Genomic DNA, 20,697 nt, shown 5'->3' with positions numbered 1-20,697 from the left:
TCACTTGGTTATATTCAACCCTTCCACACGTGGTTTATGTTCCTAATGCAACGTTGCATACATGATTACACCATTTATGTTGTTGCAAAAATTGGCCTAACCCCTAAAACCAATATAAAATATATACTATGCTATCTATAAATTACAATTGAGAAGCCCACAGGGTGTTCATAACTTCGTCGTCCTCCCATCATTCACGCTAATAAATACATGCATCCAGAGCAGAATCTTTTAAGCAAGTTGTTACGTACAAAAAAAAGTTAGATACCGTCTTGATTTAATATTACTCGGTGATTTGCCCACCTATTACACTATGTTCATTCATGCATACTAACTAACCTATCTAAATTGAAAGGTCTACACACACATTTCCGCCTATAATACATTCACATATAGAAGTAGACACCGGTGTTTTTGTATTAATACAAAGCCTTCACCTACCTTTCATATTACAAGCATATATTAAATAATTTGACGAGTCTGAGAGGTACATGATAATCCTTCTCAGACATATACTCAACCATTTTTGCGAATAAATACAGTCACATCCCAAATGATAACCATGTATGAAGGGGTGCCCATATGCAATCATACTTATATTGACTTAAGATATTCAAATAATTTTTCTCTGCCATTATTGTTAAGGCCTAATGTTTTTCTGTCGACTGAGGATATGTTGCACTTTTTTTGGTATTCTTGCAGTAGTTCGCATAGTTTTTGCCAGTGTTAATTATTATATTATTCAACTGTATTTGAAGTACTTGATGCTGCCAAAATAATTTGTTTCTGTTGAAGGATGTCGCCGTTCAACATTCTTTTCTTTTTTTTTTTTTTTTTTTTTGTAATACGTTACCAATCTAGGACTAGTTTATGAGTCGAGTTGTCAATGTTAATTGGGTAATTTCTTTATTCGACTTAGCAATGTGACTTTTGTATCTGTATGTCGCCTTACAAAACTACAGACTTAAAAATTCACAGTTCTTCTGAAATCTTATGAAGTCTTCTAAACTTTGCCCAAAGTTTTCATGGGTGGGAACTGGTTTATGTCAACGGGTTTAAAACTTGCATCGCAGGGTTCATGTCAGCATCCTTATTTTCCTTGTTTTCAAATTGCGTACATAGTCTGTTCTCGCTCTGAATTATTATTTTTTTTAAATTATGCACAATCAAGGAGTCAGGAACAAGCCGAGTCACTGCTAGAGCTGTTAATTTGGTTAATCAACGTTTATTCAGTCTGGCAATGTGACTTTGGTCCCATCCATGAATTTTTCCTGTCAATCACATTTTTACCTTTAAGACGATGCCCATTTTATCCAATTTTTGATACATTGTCATTAATTTTTTTCTTGTTAAAAAATAAATAATCATTTAAAAACAAAGTTTTTTTCTTCATTTGAGGTTTTCAACGTTATTCCAAATTCACTAGTTTCGTGGTCCGCTTGACCAATTAATATCATACAATTAATTAAGGTTTTTAGTTGAGATAAAACAGTCAATGGCACGAGCGGGATTCGAACCCACGACCTTCGGCTTGATACGCTGCTGCTCTACCACTTGAGCTATCGTGACCTCGATCCATTCGGACACCAACATCCCATCTCAACCACACCTTTTATCTCAACTAAAAACCTTAATTAATTGTATTATTCCAAATCATCAGGCACCATCTTTTTTTTTTTTTCATTTCTTACCTTCTTACTTTCCTATGCTGGGGTAACCTTTTCAAGAGAATCTGTTCTTCATCAGTCAGTAAATGTAATGCTATTGTAGTATGAGAAATGTATCATTTGTCCAAATTGTAAACAGATCTTACTTGCCTGGAAAGTTATTAAATACTGCCTACTTATAAAACGGACAATTGAAAGATGGTGTTATAGATAAATTCAGAAAAAATAAATAAATATTGTGAGTTCAATTTACAGATCAATAAATTTAAAAAATAGAATATACAACTTTTTTTATAACATATTTATTTTGAATGGTATAAACATATAATATATATTTAAGTTATAAAATATTATCTTTGTACATATATATCTTATTACTTTTCTTTTACCTTTCAAAATACACCACTTTTTTATTGATTTTTTTTTTTAAATAATACTTTAATATGATGATATTAACCCATTTTACATTTATAATATTTTTTTTTTACCTAACATCAAACATCAATTGTTTTATTTTCAAGCCCCAGACATGTCTGACTTCATAAATCCTTCAAACCATTAACAAGATTATTGAAACAAGAGTGTAACGACAAACGGTCATCTCAACATTTAAAAAAGCATTGTATTCTGTTTTCAAAATTTCCATTTAAGGCAAAATTAGTTTCACTCGACTCCGCTAATCCAAATACAACATCTATCACATATCCTATTGTTGTTTCTTATTGTTTTATAAGCAATAAATCTGCTTTGGTCTTCGGTACCATTGTTTCTTCTAACTGCTATTGACAATTTCAATTATTGATTGCAACATAAAAACACAGATGACAACAGCATTGCAAATGCAAAATAAAACGGAAAACATGTTCGAGCAACAATGTAATGAACTCATACTAACAAAGCTCAAAAGATTACAACCGGTAAATTAACAACTACTATTTATGTCCCAAGCAATACCATATCACCAGTCCAAAGAGTAGGAAACAGGCATCTCACTTTCATTGCTTAAATTTTTTAAAGATTTTTTTTGTTTTCGTTGTATTCTTTCTTAAAACTTTATTAATATTTTTGATGTTATTCTTTTACACTGTTAAATTTGATATTAGTTGGAAGATATATGAAAATGATCGTACATATGGGTGAAATAATCTAGTAAAAAATCAAAAAGCTGCACGAAACACATAAATGTATGCTTTTCTAAATCTTCCTCGATGAAGGTCTAACTTACAAGAAATAACTACAAGATCCACAACAAAGACTAACTAGTTAGCAGAGCAGCAATTATGTAATAGCATGATTGTAATCATTAAAATTGTTTATAAATGTTGAACATTATTCAGCTTCAATAAAACAGTACAATTCAGAAAATTTTGGGATAAAAATAGTTATAATTAACAGTGTAAAAGAAATAAAAACGTTAATAAAGGATAATTAATTTTTCTCATTAAAATAAATTTCTTATTAAATTCGAATAATTAAAACATCCTAACAGGATTGGAATGCAAATAAAATCAACCGTCTGAACGGAAATGGATCCAAATAAAAATGGAAATAAATCGGAGAGAGATAAAACCAACTTTTTTGTTTTGTGTTAATTTTTTTCAGTGGAAGACGTAATTTATGTGTGATAATCGCCAATTACTGCCCTCACCATGGATCCACTTCAGTTTGAGGAATGTTTGTCTGAAGAGATGGCATCACTACTGTTGCTCGAACTAAGAGTTGTGTTAGAACCGCAAGGGTCCAGCGAGCTCTGGACTGACATAGACCTTCCTCCGCTCCGTCTCACTCTGCTGGGGCTCAGTTTACCAGGATCTACACTGTTGGGGTCTGCCTACAACATGGTGTCGCTCATGAATATCCAATCGACAAATTATTTATTCTTAAAACGTAAGCAGTAAACAGTGTCCAATTAACCAACGCAGGATATTCCTGGTGGAAAATAACTGGTCGGAAACTGTTTTAAGTGTACTTTGTTTGAAAAACAAAATTTCATATATTTAAGCATAAAATAAAAAATGTTTACTAATTCAATTAATATAAAAATGATTGATTCGAGACCTGATAGGCAAGTGCATTCATAATGATGCTGTATGGAACGATTCCAAGAGGATGTATCTCCCTCATTAGAACATTTGCAGGTATCTTGTGAAATTGAATGTATTCAAGGAAATTCCCGATTACATCTTTGAGCACAATGTTGGGGTTTGAATCACAATATTTCTTGCTCCACATAAGAGCTGCCTGCACACACACAAAAACCTTGTTGCATTAAATTGTTAAATGTTTAACACAATGACGTAACCTGAAATTTGGTGAATTCATCAGCTCTGAGCTCTTCTCGAGCAAGTATGAGCCTTACAACATGTTGGGGTAGAAGGGTGAATGAGCCTAAATTTAGAACTTCATTACCGTGCTCATCAACAAACTCTAAAACCTGAATTAAAAACAAAAAAATTAACCAAACGTTTTAGATAGTTTCATACAGTTGTTCACCTTTTGAACTAGAGATTTTGTGCACTTATACTGTATATATCGCTCGGCTGATGCAAGAAGCGCACAAACTGTGTCAACATTGATACAGCATTGCACAAACCCAGCACAAGCTCTTCGAAGTTCATCAAGACCATAGTAGTCCGCAGCATTCATCACTCCTACAAAAAAAAAGTTCGAAAATCCATTCTTGCAATTGATAAATTTATTTACCTAAAAGGGTCCGAGGCTGAAGTGTCACACATCCTGTATGTATGTATTCTATCAACTGCCTGAATACGTCTGGCTCAAATTCCTCAATAATCAAAGTGTGATGCTGATTAGAAGATGGCTGTAAAACATACAGGTCAAATAAAAATTTACATAAATGCATAGCTAGATACCAAGACACATATAAATGATTCATAAATTGAATATTTTTTATCAGAACATACAAAATATTAATAAGCTTTACCTCACCTCGAAAATTGCTACATTCTTAAGTTTACAATTATTAATAGTAAATGAAAATCCCTGTTATAATCAATAGTGGTTTCTTTATTATAGGTTAAAACAACTGAGAAACTTCTTCAGAAATTCTGCATCACTCAGAATGAGAAAAAGATTGTTAAAATTTTAACAAATGTGCCTTAAAATAATTTCTGCTAAAAGAAAAACTGCAAAAATGTTAACTGAAAGAAAAAACCTAAAAATTATTAATTTTTAAATAAGTTAAATAATTATGATTTAAAAAATTACAAGACTAAGAAAAATTGTGAAAGAATGAACAGAAATTTACAGCTGGCAATGATCTTCTGCCGAAGACTGTCACTATGTATCTATGTGTACTAAGCATGGATAAATTTAATATTTCAAAATACATACAAATATTCTTGAAATTGTTCTTTGTTTTAATAAAGAGGCAATTTCAACAAATGTGACAATATTTATGTAATTATAAAAACTCTTAAACATGTTTATTGCATGGCTCATAGCTTTGTTTAGATTATTACATCATAACATTTTGCCTATTTGAAAATATCATACGCAACAATTAGGGATAAATTAACTCAGTTCCTTCGCCAAGCTTTTTTACAAAATACCCTCTAAAATAAGTTCTTTAAAGATTTAACTAATAATTTAAAATATTAGCAAATGTGAACATTAATTCCTACTAAATTCACTAGTTTCGTGGTCCCCTTGACCAATTAATACCATACAATTAATTAAGGTGTTTAGTTGACATAAAAAATGGCAAAAAGGAGGGAAAATTCAAAAGGTGTGGTTGAGATGGGAGGTTAGTGTCTGAGTGGATCAGGTCATGATAGCTCAAGTAGTAGAGCAGCGGCGTATCAAGCGAAGATCGTGGGTTCGAATCCCGCTGGTGCCATTGACTTTTTTATCTCAACTAAAAACCTTAATTAATTGTATGATATTAATTGGTCAAGGGGACCACGAAACTAGTGAATTTAATAAGTTTAAAATGAAGTATCCTTCACTAAAGCTCTCCGTGGCCATTTCATTTGTCGCCGAGAATCAAATTGATTACATGACATTTGAAAAATGGCAAAAAGGAGGGAAAATTCAAAAGGTGTGGTTGAGATGGGAGGTTGGTGTCCGAGTGGATCGAGGTCACGATAGCTCAAGTGGTAGAGCAGCAGCGTATCAAGCTGAAGATCGTGGGTTTGAATCCCGCTCGTGCCAATGACTTTTTTATCGCAAAAAAACCTTAATTAATTGTATTAATTCCTACTATCGAAGCCTATGATTTCAAATAAAATTAAATTTACAGAGTATGGGATCAAAAATAACCTGTACAAATATAACCACCAATATCAATATTTATCTCTATTGCTGATTGTAAAAGATTTTTCACAATGTTTTAAAATTTTTGTAAACTAGATATTCAATATTTTTCATAGTTTATTCTTTAGTATAATGACCTGATATATTTCTTTACAAAAAGTATACCACAATATCTCGTCGCTTCCAGGACTGGCCAATTTCATTACAGTCAAAAAATGCACTGGTGGACAAATTTAACACACCATTTGGTTCAAAATTAAATCTATTATCTTTTTATATTTGTACAGACATTAGAAGCTATCGAAGTCAAAATAAACAGTAAATTTATTTCTTTGTTTACTTCCTTTGTTCTGTTTTGTACTGATTAAATACCATTTGCCCAAAGCATAGCATTACATCCTTCTATTCTCCTACTCCTAAAGATCACTATCAGTTGATCTTTTTCTTTTGTGAATTTCATTTGATATTATTCTTAGACCTTTACCAGTGATTGCAGTTAGGCATTTTAGTGAGTATGACAATGTCAGGGTTATAACATTATTACAAGAAGGATAGCTATATCCTGTTGACTGCAACATGAAGTCGCCAAGAGACTGAGTGCAAATCACTCTACAATAGGAAGGGTTCTTCAGTGCTTCAGGGAAACACCCATCATCAAGACCATTATGGGATATGTGCTAAAAAATGTGTTAAGACAAGTCTGAAATGTTTCATTTCCTCCAGGAATGTAAGAGCTCCCAGCACCTGGCTTGTGGACCTCTTTTTGTTACAGATCAGAAAATGGCCAGACTTCAATTCACATGGGTGAATTGGACATCGGAAGATTGGAGAAGTTTTCTTTACAGATGAAGTGAGATTTGGCCTCAAATCTACAGATGAGCGTAATTTTTGGAGAAATTAGGAGACGCTCAGGAGAAAAGTACACTCTATGCTGTACGGTTCCTCAGGTAGCATTCCACAGCAGGTCATTGATGTTCTGGCGCGGTGATTTCTTGTACACCCACACCGAATTGGTTGCTGTGCGAGGAAGATCTCTAGCTTCACCGAGGTACATACAAGACATAATCAAAGAACATGCAGAGCCATTAGGATAATGCCAGGCCCCGTTGAGCAGATTGTGAATGACAACAATGAAGTTGGAATTGAGTGCTTGGTGTGGCCAGCACGAAATCCAGTTTTGAACCCAATCGAACACATTTGGGACTAACCTAAGCGATGAATACGATGGCGAAACTCAGGTCCTAACACCCTAGAAGAATTGGAAATGACTGTTCTTGATGATTTTTCAGTATTTTATCTGAAATTTTTTCCAAGTAATGCCAAATTGTTTAATGTACGTGATTTTTTTTTTTTTTTTTTTTAATTACTCAATAATTGTTTTTTAGAAGTAGGTATTAAATTTTCCTTTTAAATGTCTTATTTTTACAACCAAACTTATTTTTGGTATACAAAATATGAATACACCTAAATACATTAAAATTGAAGGATGGTGCATTAATTTTGCCCATAATTGTAGTTGATGTTTTAAGAGCCAGATCAATTTATCGCTACCTTTATCCAAATATGTAATTAGGCATTAACAATTTTTTTAAAATTAGATTTTGCAGAAAATACAAATTTATTAAATTTGTCTTTAAAATACAAGAATAAAACTTCTTTTTTTTAGAGGAATTAATCATAATAAATTTTGATTTAAACTAGTTTAAAAAAACCTTGTTTAATCTAAGATTAAATTTAATTATTCAGAAATCGTGAGATGCGGTCTGGTGTGATAGGTTTCAGAAAAACATTTTCTTTATCGTGCCAATGTTTCGATCTTTATTGAGATCATCTTCAGGGCTCAAAGTGTTTTCTTCTGTGTAATTGTGCCATTCTTGCGTGTCGTGTTGAGAGTGCCCAAGAACGCCACGACACGCAAGAATGGCACAATTACACAGAAGACGAACACTTTGAGCCCTGAAGATGATCTCAATAAAGATCGAAACGTTGGCATGATAAAGAAAATGTTTTTCTGGAACCTATCACACCAGACCACATCTCACAATTTCTGAGTAATTATCGATTAACGGTCACTAATGACCAAACATTAAATTTAATCAATATGAAGTATTATTTTCATAAAATGAATCACTTTATTGCTATTTTTATTTTGTTTTACAATATAATTATGTACAGATTCAGCATGCACAAATATACTTGTTTTGTAAAGTAGTTTCTTTGAAGAAAATACAATAAAAAAATTGTATTTTCTTGTTCAAACATAAATAAATTAAATAGAGAGAGGGGAGGCAACATACAGATGTAAAACTTACAGGAAGATCTAATCTATCACAAAGATGAAAAGATATGTCATGCATACTTTGAGAAGAAGCAAAATATTAGTCCCGGAAACCGTTGTATTATAATGTGAATTTTGAATAATGAATATATTCAATGTGCGTAATTAAATTTATCATTACCTCTTGTATAGGGGCAAGCTGTTGTGTATAGCCACCTCGCTGTGAAAACATTAAACATTATGTACATTCCCGTCACAGAACAAAACAAACTCAAAAACGAGTATTTCCAGGTGTAAAAATCTAGACACATTTGGATAAGAACTACCATGTAACAAAACATTAAGTGTTCTGGACTTGTAAAAGCAACATCAAATAAAAGCATATACAATAACTTTTTAGCACTAAGTGCAACATTAACACGTTAAGCTAATAATGCATCATTTTTGCCCCTTTTCATAAAATATGCGACTTTGTACTACTGGTGATATTCATATATTCCTACCTTGACTGTAAAATAAAGTCTTTAGGTACTAACAACCAGTAATTACACAATATCCAAGGGTGGTTAATAAATAATAATAACAAAATAAATAAAATGTGGAAGAGTGGTTTAAGTGCTTAACGTGTTAATCAAAACAATAATTCAACTAATTAATTTCAACTTTTTCACAACGATTTTGAAATGATTACTTGTGCTGCAGCATTCTGTAAGTTGAGTAGGGGTTCAGAGCTTCTCTTCAGGAAAAGCCGCAGCTTGTTCTCTTTCGGCGGCGCTTCCTTTTTCCTCTGAGGACTCGGCGCTTGGTATAACATTTTATGGAAAACCCTACGGTTTATTGGCAAATGTCAGTGTAAAATAAAACGATTATGAACGTAACTTTACCACCTGCTTCTAGCTGCTAGCACTGCTTTAACCGCACAAACCGGTTCCCTCGTGTCACCGACAAGAAATGTGACATCGCACAGCTCAGGCATGCTCGCCAGAAATTTCATGTCCTCGGCCAGGCCAGTCTTGTTCTCAAATGTCGAGAGATCTGGCTCATCGACTAAATCAAGTGCCATTACTTCAGGCATATCACGAACTGTTTAACACATCTCGCCTGAATAAATTATAAATCATTTCTGTAATATATTTATATACTTTCTTGCATAGTTTATTTATAAATACCAGTGCATTTTTATATTGTCAATTAAATATCAATAGAATAATGTATAATGATTTTTTTTCTAAATATTTATTCCACTATTTTCATTATTTCAATAATACCAAAAAGCTGATTTATTATAAGTTCTTCATTCTTTCTATTACATTTTTAATTGCAGTTTATGACATTTATTCTCATTTTTGATAGAAATAAAATTCATAAATTCATTTTTTTTTTCAAGTTTTAACACAAATGTATACTATAACAGACAGAGCAAATTATTTAGAAGCTACAGGTGTCTACATAACATTGTTTCTTTTTGCCATGAAATTTTTCTGTTGATTTGTAATTTCAACCTCCAGAAATTTTTTTAAACAGTTTTTTAAATAAAATAAAGCAAATAAAATTTAATGGACTGTTAGTAATAAATAAAGCCTTTTTATTGAAAATGTATTTATAACTAAATTATAAAAAAAAAAGTTTTTATATATTTTCTTATAACTTTCAATCTTACTTTTAACAAGAACAACAAAAAAGTGTTTAGATTATTGAAAATATTTAGTAAAAACACTCACTCCAAGTTGTTGATCTTCGACAGCCTGTTGATTCAATTATCACACGCCTTGTACGATTCGGTCAAACCTCCCCACCATCGCTTTCAATGTGAAAGCCTACTGACAGAGGACCGAGTACGATAGACAATTACCTCAATCCAAATGTGACCAGAACACAATCCCAAAAATCCAAGAAGCTGTGAGCAGTGTTCAAAAGGAACAGCTCCAATTTTGCAGAGCTGGGGGTACGGTGGAAGGAGGATCAATAATTCTGGGCATGCCTAACTGCAGATTTAGAAGGGAGGAATGAGCATTATATGATTTTCCATTATATCCAATTGAAATTATTTTTGAATCAACAAATCTTGAAATTCAAATTGATTTTAATGCTATATATAAATCAATATTTTGATTAATTTATTCCATATATATATTTAGTAGTCATAATTGACCATTTTAATTAATACTTTTTATCTAAGGTTTTGGTCGAGATGAAAAAACCAGTGCCATGAGCAAGATTCAAAATAAAAATAGAATTAATTATAATAAATTCAAAATGTTTGGTTTTGAAAAACAAAAAGCAAGTTTATAATTAAATAAAGTAATTATTCAGAAATCGTGAGATGCGGTCTGGTGTGATGTAGGTTTCAGAAAAACATTTTCTTTATCGTGCCAACGTTTCGATCTTTATTGANTATATCTCACTGGCACTCTCAACACGACACGCAAGAATGGCACAATTACACAGAAGACAAACACTTTGAGTGAGTAGAAATACTTTGATTGAATATAAAAAATATATTTTGCATTGTATAAATTCACTTTTCCACATCCTAAATGTATTTGTTAAATATAAACAATGTTTGTAAATCCCAGACCCTGAAGATGATCTCAATAAAGATCAAAACGTTCGCACGATAAAGAAAATGTTTTTCTGATACCTATATCACACCAGACCACATCTCACTATTTCTGAATAATTATCGATTAACGGTCACTAATCACCACACATAAATAAAGTAACATCAGTTTGTGAAAATGAAGAGTAAAAGTTTTTTTTTGTTTTATTGAGGACAAAAAGAATTGGCTCTCCCATAAAAGGGCTAGTTTTCTTTCTGATAGAACTGCTGGTACTTGATTTCTACTCATATTTACCCCTCCACATGTGGCAAAAAGGCGCTACAATTGATGTATAGCTTGAAACATAGCCTAACATTAGTTTGGCAGGTTTCAGGGTACTCGATATTCTATGAAGGCCCATTCTCATTCATGCTAATAAATACAATCATACTGATTATAACCTTTCATACCAAAAGTACAGCTAAAACTTGGTGAGCCACTGGGGTATTAATATTACCCCTGTACCCCTTCACTCTTCCTCCACCTGCAGGTGAAGACGGACCCAGTAGTGCCTGTGTGCCGGTTCAATATGAGTTCACCAATTCGCAGGCCAAACCCCATCTCTACTAAAGCTAACCTAGTTTGATGGGTCTGTGAGTACTCGATATTCCACCACGACCCAACCACTCATAACAATAAATACATTCATACAAGACACAAAGCACTCGCAGACAAATCTTAACCTAGTTTGATGGGAATTAGCATTATTACAAATAAATTTGGTAAAATCACATTGTGTGTTGTTTTTTCACCCTTGACCATTTAATTTCATGGTGGGATTAGGCCTATGAAAAAATACAACTATGCAACATTTTACAATTATCTTTTGCATTGCAAAGGATATTAATAATACAGATTAGCATAACCGTGATTATAAGAATTTCTTTTAAACAATTCTTGCTGATCATTTTTAGCATTATTTAATTTCCCGTACAGTCGTTAAATACTCACACAATAAAACAAGGCATTAAAAAAATATTGTTAACATTAATATATTTATTTGAAAAATAAAGGTACAATTATACAAAATACAAAAAAAACCATACAGCCCTTAAATACTCGCACAATAAAACAAGACATTAAAAAAATATTAACATTAATATATTTATTTCAAAAATAAAGGTACAAATTATTATACAAAATTTCCCATTCTATTTACAAAATTAGACTAACTAAAACAATTATTGTCGAGGTAAGTACCTGTCAATAAATCAAATTTATTATCACATGAGAAATTTGATTTTAAATCAATTTCAATTTTGTTGTGCAAAACAATAAATAAGGACAAAATTGAAATTTGATTTTAAATCAATTTCAATTTTGTTGTGCAAAACAATAAATAAGGACAAAAATTTATGTTACTAGGGGAAAAAAGCGAGATGATAAACCTGTAGCTTTATTGTCTCTGATAATGATCTGCCCCATCTTGCTGGTTTTATCAAGAGACGACCAAAATACTAAAACCTTTAGTCTTTAGCCACTACCCCCATCATACTAGGACCGTAACTGTACCGACATAAGCAAAAAAATATTCTTTGTACCAATAACATTGGAAAACGCCCATTATAACAAAACGACCATCAAATGCCAGTTCAGTCACAATTTTCCAGACAAAATATTTTATACGTGATGGCACGCTCCATGTATGAAACGCATGTTGCCACAATGATGTATGCAGACAGCCCACTGCTTTGTTGCATCAACAGCTGACAATTGGAATGATCAATCACATTTCTCTGAACATATCATTTTCATGAATTTATCACAATTTTATATTTTTTAATAATTTTAATTAACCTTATCTTATAATATGTGGTATTTATTTATCTCTTATCTTAATAATTAATCTTAACCTTATATAATTAATCACAAATAATTCATAATTTCATTGATATATTTACCATTTAATTTGGAATGTTCCAAAAGATCAATTACCTATATAATTGGCTATATAATCATATAATTGAGTTGAAATAAAAAATTTAAAAAATAAATTGTTTTTCTTACTGTAGACACACAGCAAATTGGAGTTATTAAATTAAATGTTCCAATATTCTTCTTCAGTTTTCTGTTTTCCCAAAGATTTGAGAAACAAGTACCGTCTCACAGTTTTTTTACAGTTTTCCTCTTCTTCACCAAAAATATTGGCAATCATTGCCAATTTCTAGTACAGAACATTTCCTAACAACATATTTCATTTAAGAAAATAAATAACAATAACATAAATAACAATGTAGTGTTCTCTTGTCTATATATCTCTTGTCTATATATCTTTTATATGTTTTTATAGTATACTTACAAAAGTAAAGAAAATGTTTTCATAGACATATAACAAATAATTTGACAGGTGTATTAAATATTCTTACATTTTTGGCCAGTCTTTAATTAAATAAATGACCTTTAATCTTTCTTCGCTAATTGAGCACACCTGGATGAGCATTATTTTCTTCACTTTATAAACTTCCACTGTATGAACAGAATAGATGCATTTTAACTAAAAATATGTAGAAGTGCTATCTTATTATTTCATTTGCTAACAACATTGCTTGATTGTTTCAATACGTGAAATTGCACCGAGTAGACTTCTTGTCTCAAGACGATGCCATATTGTTGCCATGAACAGGCAATAAAAAAGTAAAAGTGATGTTGGGGGGAGAAATACAGCATAGAAATAATACGGATATAACATGTGGAAAGGGTGCAGGACAAGAATAGTACATATGAGAATAAAGACCGTCCAGTAGTATCTGGTGTTTTTTGGCACATTACATAAAGCCGTACTGCAAATGCAAAGGGCGTGTTCCAAGTCACTCATCCTAAGAAGTTCATATCCTTCAGAGTTGTTTTTATTGTTAGATTTTCTAATGGTAAAACTAGCAGAAATGGCATCATGATCGGAGTAGCTGAAGATCTTCCCAGGGACCGTGTCTTCAAAAGGAAACTTGTACTCTTCAGGAGTGGCCGCATATCCGTTTTTCACATTGTAGAGGATATAGTCAAACCTTTTGCCCAAAGGATTTTCATCGAGATCTTTCTGACTAGTGAATGATATCCTTGAAGAGCCGCATGTTCCCCAATCCTTGAAATCGTTGACCTCGGCACAGTGAGCATCCTTGAGGTTGCCTAGGCCGGTGATGAGGTTGTAGCAGATGTCACCTGGTTCAGAGTTCATATCACCACAAAATACTGTGAAGTCTGAGCCGAATGAAGTCAGTCTCAAGAAAAGCCCTGTGTCAAGGGACTGAACAACTCGATGAGAGATATACTTGTCTTCATCGCTGTATTGTGCATGCAGATGTGTGTTGTAAATGTTGATTATTAAATCGTGAAATTTGATTTTTGTCAGGGCGACTCCTTTACCGCCGAACCAGTCTGCATGCTGAATCATGTGGGGGTAACCGTTGAGAGGCCATTGATGGTAAAAGCCAGAAAGGATCTTGTGCCTGGACAAAAAAGTAAAATAATCGTCTTACAATCATAATATAATAATAAGAACATAACTAAATTTTTATAAAGCTTCCTCGAAATGAGGAGATTCCGAAATTAGGCCTTATCCCGTATGTTAATTCAAGAAAACGGGATTCCTCAGGGTTCGATTCTGAGTGTCACTTTATTTGCAATTTCAGTTAATGGTCTGGCTGATAAGATAGATGATCGTATAGTCAAGCCTTTGTATATTGATGATCTTTGCTTTTACTTGTCTGGAAAAAATCTCCAAAACACGGGAAGGACTTTACAAAATGCCATTGCACATTGTCACAACAAGCAGACGATGTAGGTTTCAAATTTTCTTGTCCAAAACAGTATTTGTACACTTTTGTAGACTGAGAAAACATCATGAACACCTCGCTTTTCCTTTCTGGCGTTGAAATAAAGGAAGTCGATGTTGTCAAATATTTGGGCGTTTCTTTCAACAAAGCCCTTCCATGGAAACCTTAAATAGCTCAATTGTCTAATTCAGGAAGGAAAATACTAGGTCTGATGAGATTCCTCGCTAATTATATTAGGGGAGCGAATAGAGATGTTCTTTTAGCAATATTCAGCATGTACTTAGGAGCACTTTAGATACAGAGCAGCAGGTTACTCTTCAGTGCGAATATCAACTTTAAAATCACTAGATAGGATTTATTTCCAAGGTATCAGGATTGAAACAGGGGCGTTTAGAACAAGCCTTTTATATAGTCTCCGCAATGATGCCGGTGTCCTTCCTCCGCATCTTTTCAGGGATGAGGCAATTCTTAGGTTTGTTGCTAGGTTTTTCATCCTCTTTTTCCTTCAGTTTTCTGTAACCCTCACCAAGATATGTATTCAATCCTAAGAACTAGGACGAGGCCTTTGGGATCCGTGGTACTGAAATGTTGAGATTAGGAGGGAATACCTTGCCGGCGGTTGAAGGTTTTAAATTGCTAGATATTCCATTGTGGTCATTACCTACTGCCATAATTATCGAAGATCTGGCCTTATTGAACAAAAAAGAAACACCATCTCTGATGATCAGGGAAGAATTCTTGCGAATTTTAAATAACTACCCCAATTATAAAGTTTTTTATACCGATGGCTTCAAAGATGAAATTGGTGTAGGGTGTGGGATATTTGCTGAGACATGTACACAGCTGAACTTCATGCAATCAGAAGAACATTGAGCATTAAAAAGGAATCGCAAGGAATTTGTAATGCCATTATTTGCGCTGATTCGAAGAATGGTCTCGAAGCCATCAAAAATAATTTCTCGGTTGACCCATACATCTTAGAAATTCACAAATATCTCGATGAAATCAAAGCACTTGTGGTATTCGTTTGGGTTCCTAGTAGCATTTCTGGAAAAAAGCTGATCAACAGGCAAGGAACGCTGAAAACCAACCACAAAGAGCAGATCAATTTCCTCTCTGCCAGATGATATAGACATTTATGTTAAAAACATTATCAAACAAAAGTGGGCGGCAAGATGGAATGTCTGTAGAGATAGAATGAAAGAAATTAAACCAGTTGTACATAAACTGTGCCAACTGAGGAACTTGAGAGAAAAGAACTTGTGGTTCTCTCTAGATTGTGATTAGGCTAATCCACAATAGGCTTTAAATAGGCAACAACCTTCCAACCATCCCCAGTGTTTGTTTTGAAGGGCACTTTTCAGCTTTCTTAAATTTATTGGAATTTATAAAGAGATGTAGGCCCAAATTTTCCCAAATTGTTATACCATTGAATGTTTGCCTGCTAGTGTTTGAATGAGACTGAATGCAAGCAAGATTTCTTTCTTTTTGCAGGAATTTTTGAGGCTGCTGGAGTGGAAAAATGAAATAGAAGAAAATACACATTGCAGAGTAATAAACTACAATGCCCAAAATTGCAATTTAAAAAAAAGAAAGATAGCCCCCCCTCAAAAAAAAAGAGGATAAAGAAAAAGAAGTGTTATTGTGTTTTTGTTTTTTATTATTGTTAAGTAGCATTAGTTTATTTGCCATATTTAAATGGAAGAATAAAAGGATAACGATGAGCCTATACTCATGTTGAGACTGTTGCTAGTCTGACTCCATTATTATTATTATTCCAAGTGTATCGCACAATAGCTCAAGTGATTAGAGAGCGGCTTATCAAGCCGAAGGTCGTGGGTTCGAATCCCTGGTGACACTAACTTTTTCATTTCAACCAATACCTTACATAAAAAGATTAATTACTTGAAAGAAGTTATTTGGTCAATCACATCATGAAATATAATGTATTTAATAAGTAAAGCTAAATATATCTTCACTAAGTGCTCTTCGTGGCCACTTCATATGTCGCAGAGAAATCGAATCCTGATTACACGACATTTGAAAAATGGCAAAAAGGAGGGGAAATTCAAAAGGTGTGGTTGAGATGGGAAGTTGGTGTCCGAGTGGATCGAAGTCACGACAACTCAAGTGGTTAGAACAGCGGCGTATTGAGCTGAAGGTCGTGGGTTCGAATCCCTCTCGTGACACTAACTTTTTCATTTCAACCGATACCTTACAAAAAAAGATTAATTAATTGAAAGAAATTATTTGGTCAATCAGACCACAAAATATAGCAGATATTATTAATAATATTGACCATACAAGCCTATGGGAAATGTTTAAATTATGGAACAAAAATTCGAAATTATAATTAAAGAACAGAAATCAGGAATAAATTTTATAATTTAAAATGAGAATTTTGCATACATTTGCCCTTCCAAATTAATAATTTTAAAAGTATAAATTAAAGCTTTGAATGGCAATTGAATAGATTAGTTTATGAGTGAATGTTTGGAATCGGAGCTTAACAGCACTCAGAAGGGATATAGCTAACCTAAGATAAAAGGTTTGGACGTTAGGGCGTGAAATTACCTTAGAAGTTAAAACACCCTTAAAAATTAAAAATCTTATTTAACTACAAAGAAAATCAACATCATTAATAACAACAATCATAATATGTATCGAACTGATTCTATATTTGATTAATTTACAATTTTGGTACAGTGGTTTCAGATGAAATACATGAAATGGTTGGATTGGATCAGGCCATATAACTTTTGAATGTGGATTTTGGTGGACATAAGTTCACACTGTGTTTCATTAAAGTGGGCATTTTTAAGTCATAAAAGCTGAAGAACAGGAGCAGGCAGCACTCCAAAATTGATACTTTTTTAAAAAAATAAAGACTACTTTTTAAAAGTGTGTTTGGTTGTCTCTGTCTATGGAATAGAGTAGATCAAAATTATAAAATATAAAAAATATTTGAAGCGTTTCACTCAATGAAATTGCAGTTAAACCTAAGAAAATGCCGATAAGTGTATTCCTAAGATGATTTTTATTTATACAATCCTTCCACCGAGAAAAATAATCATTGATACGATTTCTTTTGGGGTATTTGTAATTTGTGGTGTTTTACAGAATACCACAGTATGAAAAAATGGCATTTTAATCTGGACCCAGTAACTGGTTAAAAAAAGATTTTCTGTACAATCCTATCTTCCTTAGATAATCTTTGTTAAATTCTGCAGTGAAGAGTGGTTCACTACATTTTAAACTTCAAAAATTATTGGGGGGGGGTCCTTGACCAGGATGGGTGCATGCACATCATGGACAACACTAGCATTTACACCGAGGAATTTTATGCAATTTTGCACGATTGAGGTGATTCGAAATGGTAGCTCTGCCTACCTAGTTCACACCAAATCCTTCAGAGCAGTTACTGCTGTCTGTGACAGGTCCTCTGCAGACCCTGTCATTGTATTCTTGTTGGAAAATAATATGAGCTGGAGCATCTCAGCAAAACAATAGATTTTGTCTGCGTAGGTACCTGGACACAAAGGTCTGGAAGGTAACGAAAAGGCAGCTAAGGCTGGGATCTCCCAACATCTTGGCTTAATCACTATGACGCTAAGAATGCAATAAAAAAACATGATTAATAGAAAATGGCAGCGTCAGTGGGACAGATCGGTACAGCTCTTGTACCAAGAGCACTGTCAATAGGTGGCTGGAGGAGCACCTGACTCATACTTATTTTTGGGCCAATGCCCACATATGTGTAGAGAAAGATGGCTCGATGTGTCCCCCACCTAATTGAAGGGTGTACTCTCTTGACTCCACACAGAGAATGCAGGAGGAATGCCACCTGTTATAAGAATTCTGCTTGAGATTGTCAGCAAGTATCCTGGTCCCTTCTTCCAATACTTAAAGGAAACAGAGTTATTTAATGTGTAGTAATGATAGTTTTGTGTCCTTAGCATATGTTGAGTGGATGTGAATTGACGTATGAACTGTGAGACGGCCGAAAGCCGATGGAAACTGAATACCCAATCGACCACTTAGGCTAGTTATACAACAGATGAAAAGGAGGATAATACTGATTGCTCCAGCACCCTGAGTGAATGTTATGTGAAAAAATAGATAAGAATATATTTAAGGATGTCTGATTGGAAATGGAAAACTAATTGCGTTGGGGGCTAAAATGACCTAACTGTTGAACCTCGGCAGATGGACAGATAAGACTGAGGTCTGACCCCGGACAGCCTACACCTGGGTAGATGATTCTCGACGTCTGCCAGTAATTTATTGTAAATTTTAAAAGCTGGTTGACTGCAAGAAGTGATAGGCTCAACTGTGTACATGCGTGTGATTTGAACTTATACGAAACAGTAAGCGAGGACATAACGCCGTCCATAGCACGTGATCACATTTTTGTAAGCTGTTCATGCACAGAATTTGGAACCAGATGCATACTTTGATAGGACTGCAAGTCCGGATCCGAGCACTCCGCTGTAATAGTACTGCCTGTATCGGTATGCAGATGCCGTCAGATCGGCGAGCAGGTTGAAATCGTCGTCGAGCCAGAGTTCCTGGAAGCAGACTACGTCGATATTGAGTTTGTTGAGCTTCTGTGCCACTGCTTCCATCCGATCCTTCTTGTTCGGGGTGAGGACCCAGGGCAATCCCCAGACGTTGAGGGTTAAAATAGAAAAGTCCCATTCTTCCACCATAACCGTGTAAAAGAAACAAATATATGAAAAAATATGGCCAACGAGAAGGAACGAAACAACCTGCAACCGTATGTAAGTAGTGACTGACGTAGAGGAAAAGTTGTGACAGTGAGGAATCAGTCATGAGACTTGAGGATGAGCATCGATGGTCGATGTTTTGAACATCGATGTTGCTATGTTGTGCGAGTGAAGAATGAGACTTAGGGATGAGCATCGATGGTCGATGTTTAGAAAACACCGATGGTAGGCAACCGATGTTCGATATTTTCAACATCGATGTTGAATTATGTTGTGCGAGTGAAGAATGAGACTTAGGGATGAGCATCGATGGTCGATGTTTTCAACATCGATGTTGCTATGTTGTGCGAGTGAGGAATGAGACTTCGAACCCACGACCTTTTCGGCTCATACGCCGCTGCTCTAACCATTTGAGCTATCGTGACAAATCGTCATGGGTTCGAATCTCGCTCGTGACACTAATTTTTCATTTCAACCAAAAACATTAGATAAAAAGAATAATTAATTGTGATATTTATTGATTTATATTATATACGGATGAAAGATCTTTTTACAAATAATATAAATTACGAGCTTATAAACTATTTAAATAATAGATAAACAAAATTTATAAAATAACAAGAACAAAACAACAACAAGCATTAATAATGTTAACCAATAAATTTTATTTATATTTTTTTATATAATAATATAAATAAAAATGAAATAAAGATGAAAACTAAACAGTTTTTCAATTAATTAATCTTTTTATGTAAGGTTTTGGTTGAAATGAAAAAGTTCGTGCCACGAGCGGGATTCGAACCCACGACCTTCGGGCTAAATACCCCATGGCTCTACTACTTGAGTTATCGTGAACTCAAATCCTGCTTGTGGCACTTTTTCATTTCAACCAAAACCTTACATAAAAAGATTAATTAACTGAAAGAAGTAATAAAAGTAAACACTGAAAAATTCTTTATTTTTATTTTGGATTAAGTGTGTTTATCTCTAATTGATTCCAAATTTAAAATACAGCATAAACAAATATTTATGATACAAACAATTAGACAAATTAAGAGTAGAATTTTCTTTTAATGAGAAAATGAAAAAAATCAATTGGGTGGAATTTTTTGCTTGTCAGTGTAGTTGTATGTAAATCTATGTACCTGCAAATTATATTTGTAATTTTAAATTGCAGATTGTAATAAAATTTTAAATAAATCAATAAAAGTTTTATACACAAACTTTCATCATCAAGTCTAGTGGAGGTGTTATTTTAAATTTTTCAAAATGTGTTTGTAATCTATATCTTTTCCACTCTTTATATAAATTGGCTCTGTTGCATAATTCATCCAAAATTTCTGGAGTAAACCATGGTTCAAGGCTTTGAGCCATTTTAGC

General features: G+C 33.5%; 2 protein-coding genes across 3 annotated transcripts; both read right to left on the bottom strand.

Moving 5' to 3' along the window:
* Nucleotides 1-2,116: 2,116 nt before the first annotated feature.
* LOC106668424 (serine-enriched protein) lies at nucleotides 2,117-10,239 on the bottom strand. 2 transcript variants are annotated; one of them, XM_014397164.2, is made up of 9 exons: nucleotides 9,942-10,239; nucleotides 9,108-9,321; nucleotides 8,912-9,047; nucleotides 8,402-8,440; nucleotides 4,371-4,488; nucleotides 4,161-4,318; nucleotides 3,970-4,101; nucleotides 3,726-3,908; nucleotides 2,117-3,498 (listed from the first exon to the last, which is right to left on the bottom strand). In XM_014397164.2, the coding sequence occupies exons 2-9, from the start codon at nucleotides 9,293-9,295 to the stop codon at nucleotides 3,328-3,330; spliced, it is 1,125 nt and encodes a 374-aa protein (XP_014252650.1). In that variant the 5' UTR covers nucleotides 9,296-9,321; nucleotides 9,942-10,239; the 3' UTR covers nucleotides 2,117-3,327. The 2 variants fall into 2 exon arrangements, with proteins under 2 accessions (XP_014252650.1, XP_014252651.1); XM_014397165.2 differs by lacking the exon at nucleotides 8,402-8,440 and having other exon boundaries at nucleotides 9,942-10,238.
* Nucleotides 10,240-12,071: 1,832 nt separating this feature from the next.
* LOC106668420 (putative neutral sphingomyelinase) lies at nucleotides 12,072-19,425 on the bottom strand. Its single transcript, XM_014397149.2, has 2 exons — nucleotides 19,043-19,425; nucleotides 12,072-14,263 (listed from the first exon to the last, which is right to left on the bottom strand). Exons 1-2 carry the CDS (start codon nucleotides 19,297-19,299, stop codon nucleotides 13,354-13,356), a joined length of 1,167 nt encoding a protein of 388 aa, XP_014252635.1. The 5' UTR covers nucleotides 19,300-19,425; the 3' UTR covers nucleotides 12,072-13,353.
* Nucleotides 19,426-20,697: the final 1,272 nt, after the last annotated feature.

This window comes from Cimex lectularius, unplaced genomic scaffold, assembly GCF_000648675.2.
Source record: "Cimex lectularius strain Harlan isolate CLEC.00 unplaced genomic scaffold, Clec_2.1 scaffold2, whole genome shotgun sequence".
NCBI classification, from domain to species: Eukaryota; Metazoa; Arthropoda; class Insecta; order Hemiptera; family Cimicidae; genus Cimex; species Cimex lectularius.
This window is presented reverse-complemented; position numbering and strand designations above follow the sequence as displayed.

Excerpts from the sequence above, each read along its gene's own strand:
- LOC106668420 (XM_014397149.2), bottom strand. The coding sequence starts at position 19,299 with ATGGTGGAAGAATGGGACTTTTCTATTTTAACCCTCAACGTCTGGGGA. Across the intron at positions 14,264-19,042 it reads GGACTTGCAGTCCTATCAAA|GCACAAGATCCTTTCTGGCT; the intron begins GTATGCATCTGG and ends TTTTTTGTCCAG.
- LOC106668424 (XM_014397164.2), bottom strand. The coding sequence starts at position 9,295 with ATGCCTGAAGTAATGGCACTTGATTTAGTCGATGAGCCAGATCTCTCG. Across the intron at positions 9,048-9,107 it reads GTGCTAGCAGCTAGAAGCAG|GGTTTTCCATAAAATGTTAT; the intron begins GTGGTAAAGTTA and ends AATAAACCGTAG. Across the intron at positions 3,909-3,969 it reads ATGAATTCACCAAATTTCAG|GCAGCTCTTATGTGGAGCAA; the intron begins GTTACGTCATTG and ends GTGTGTGTGCAG.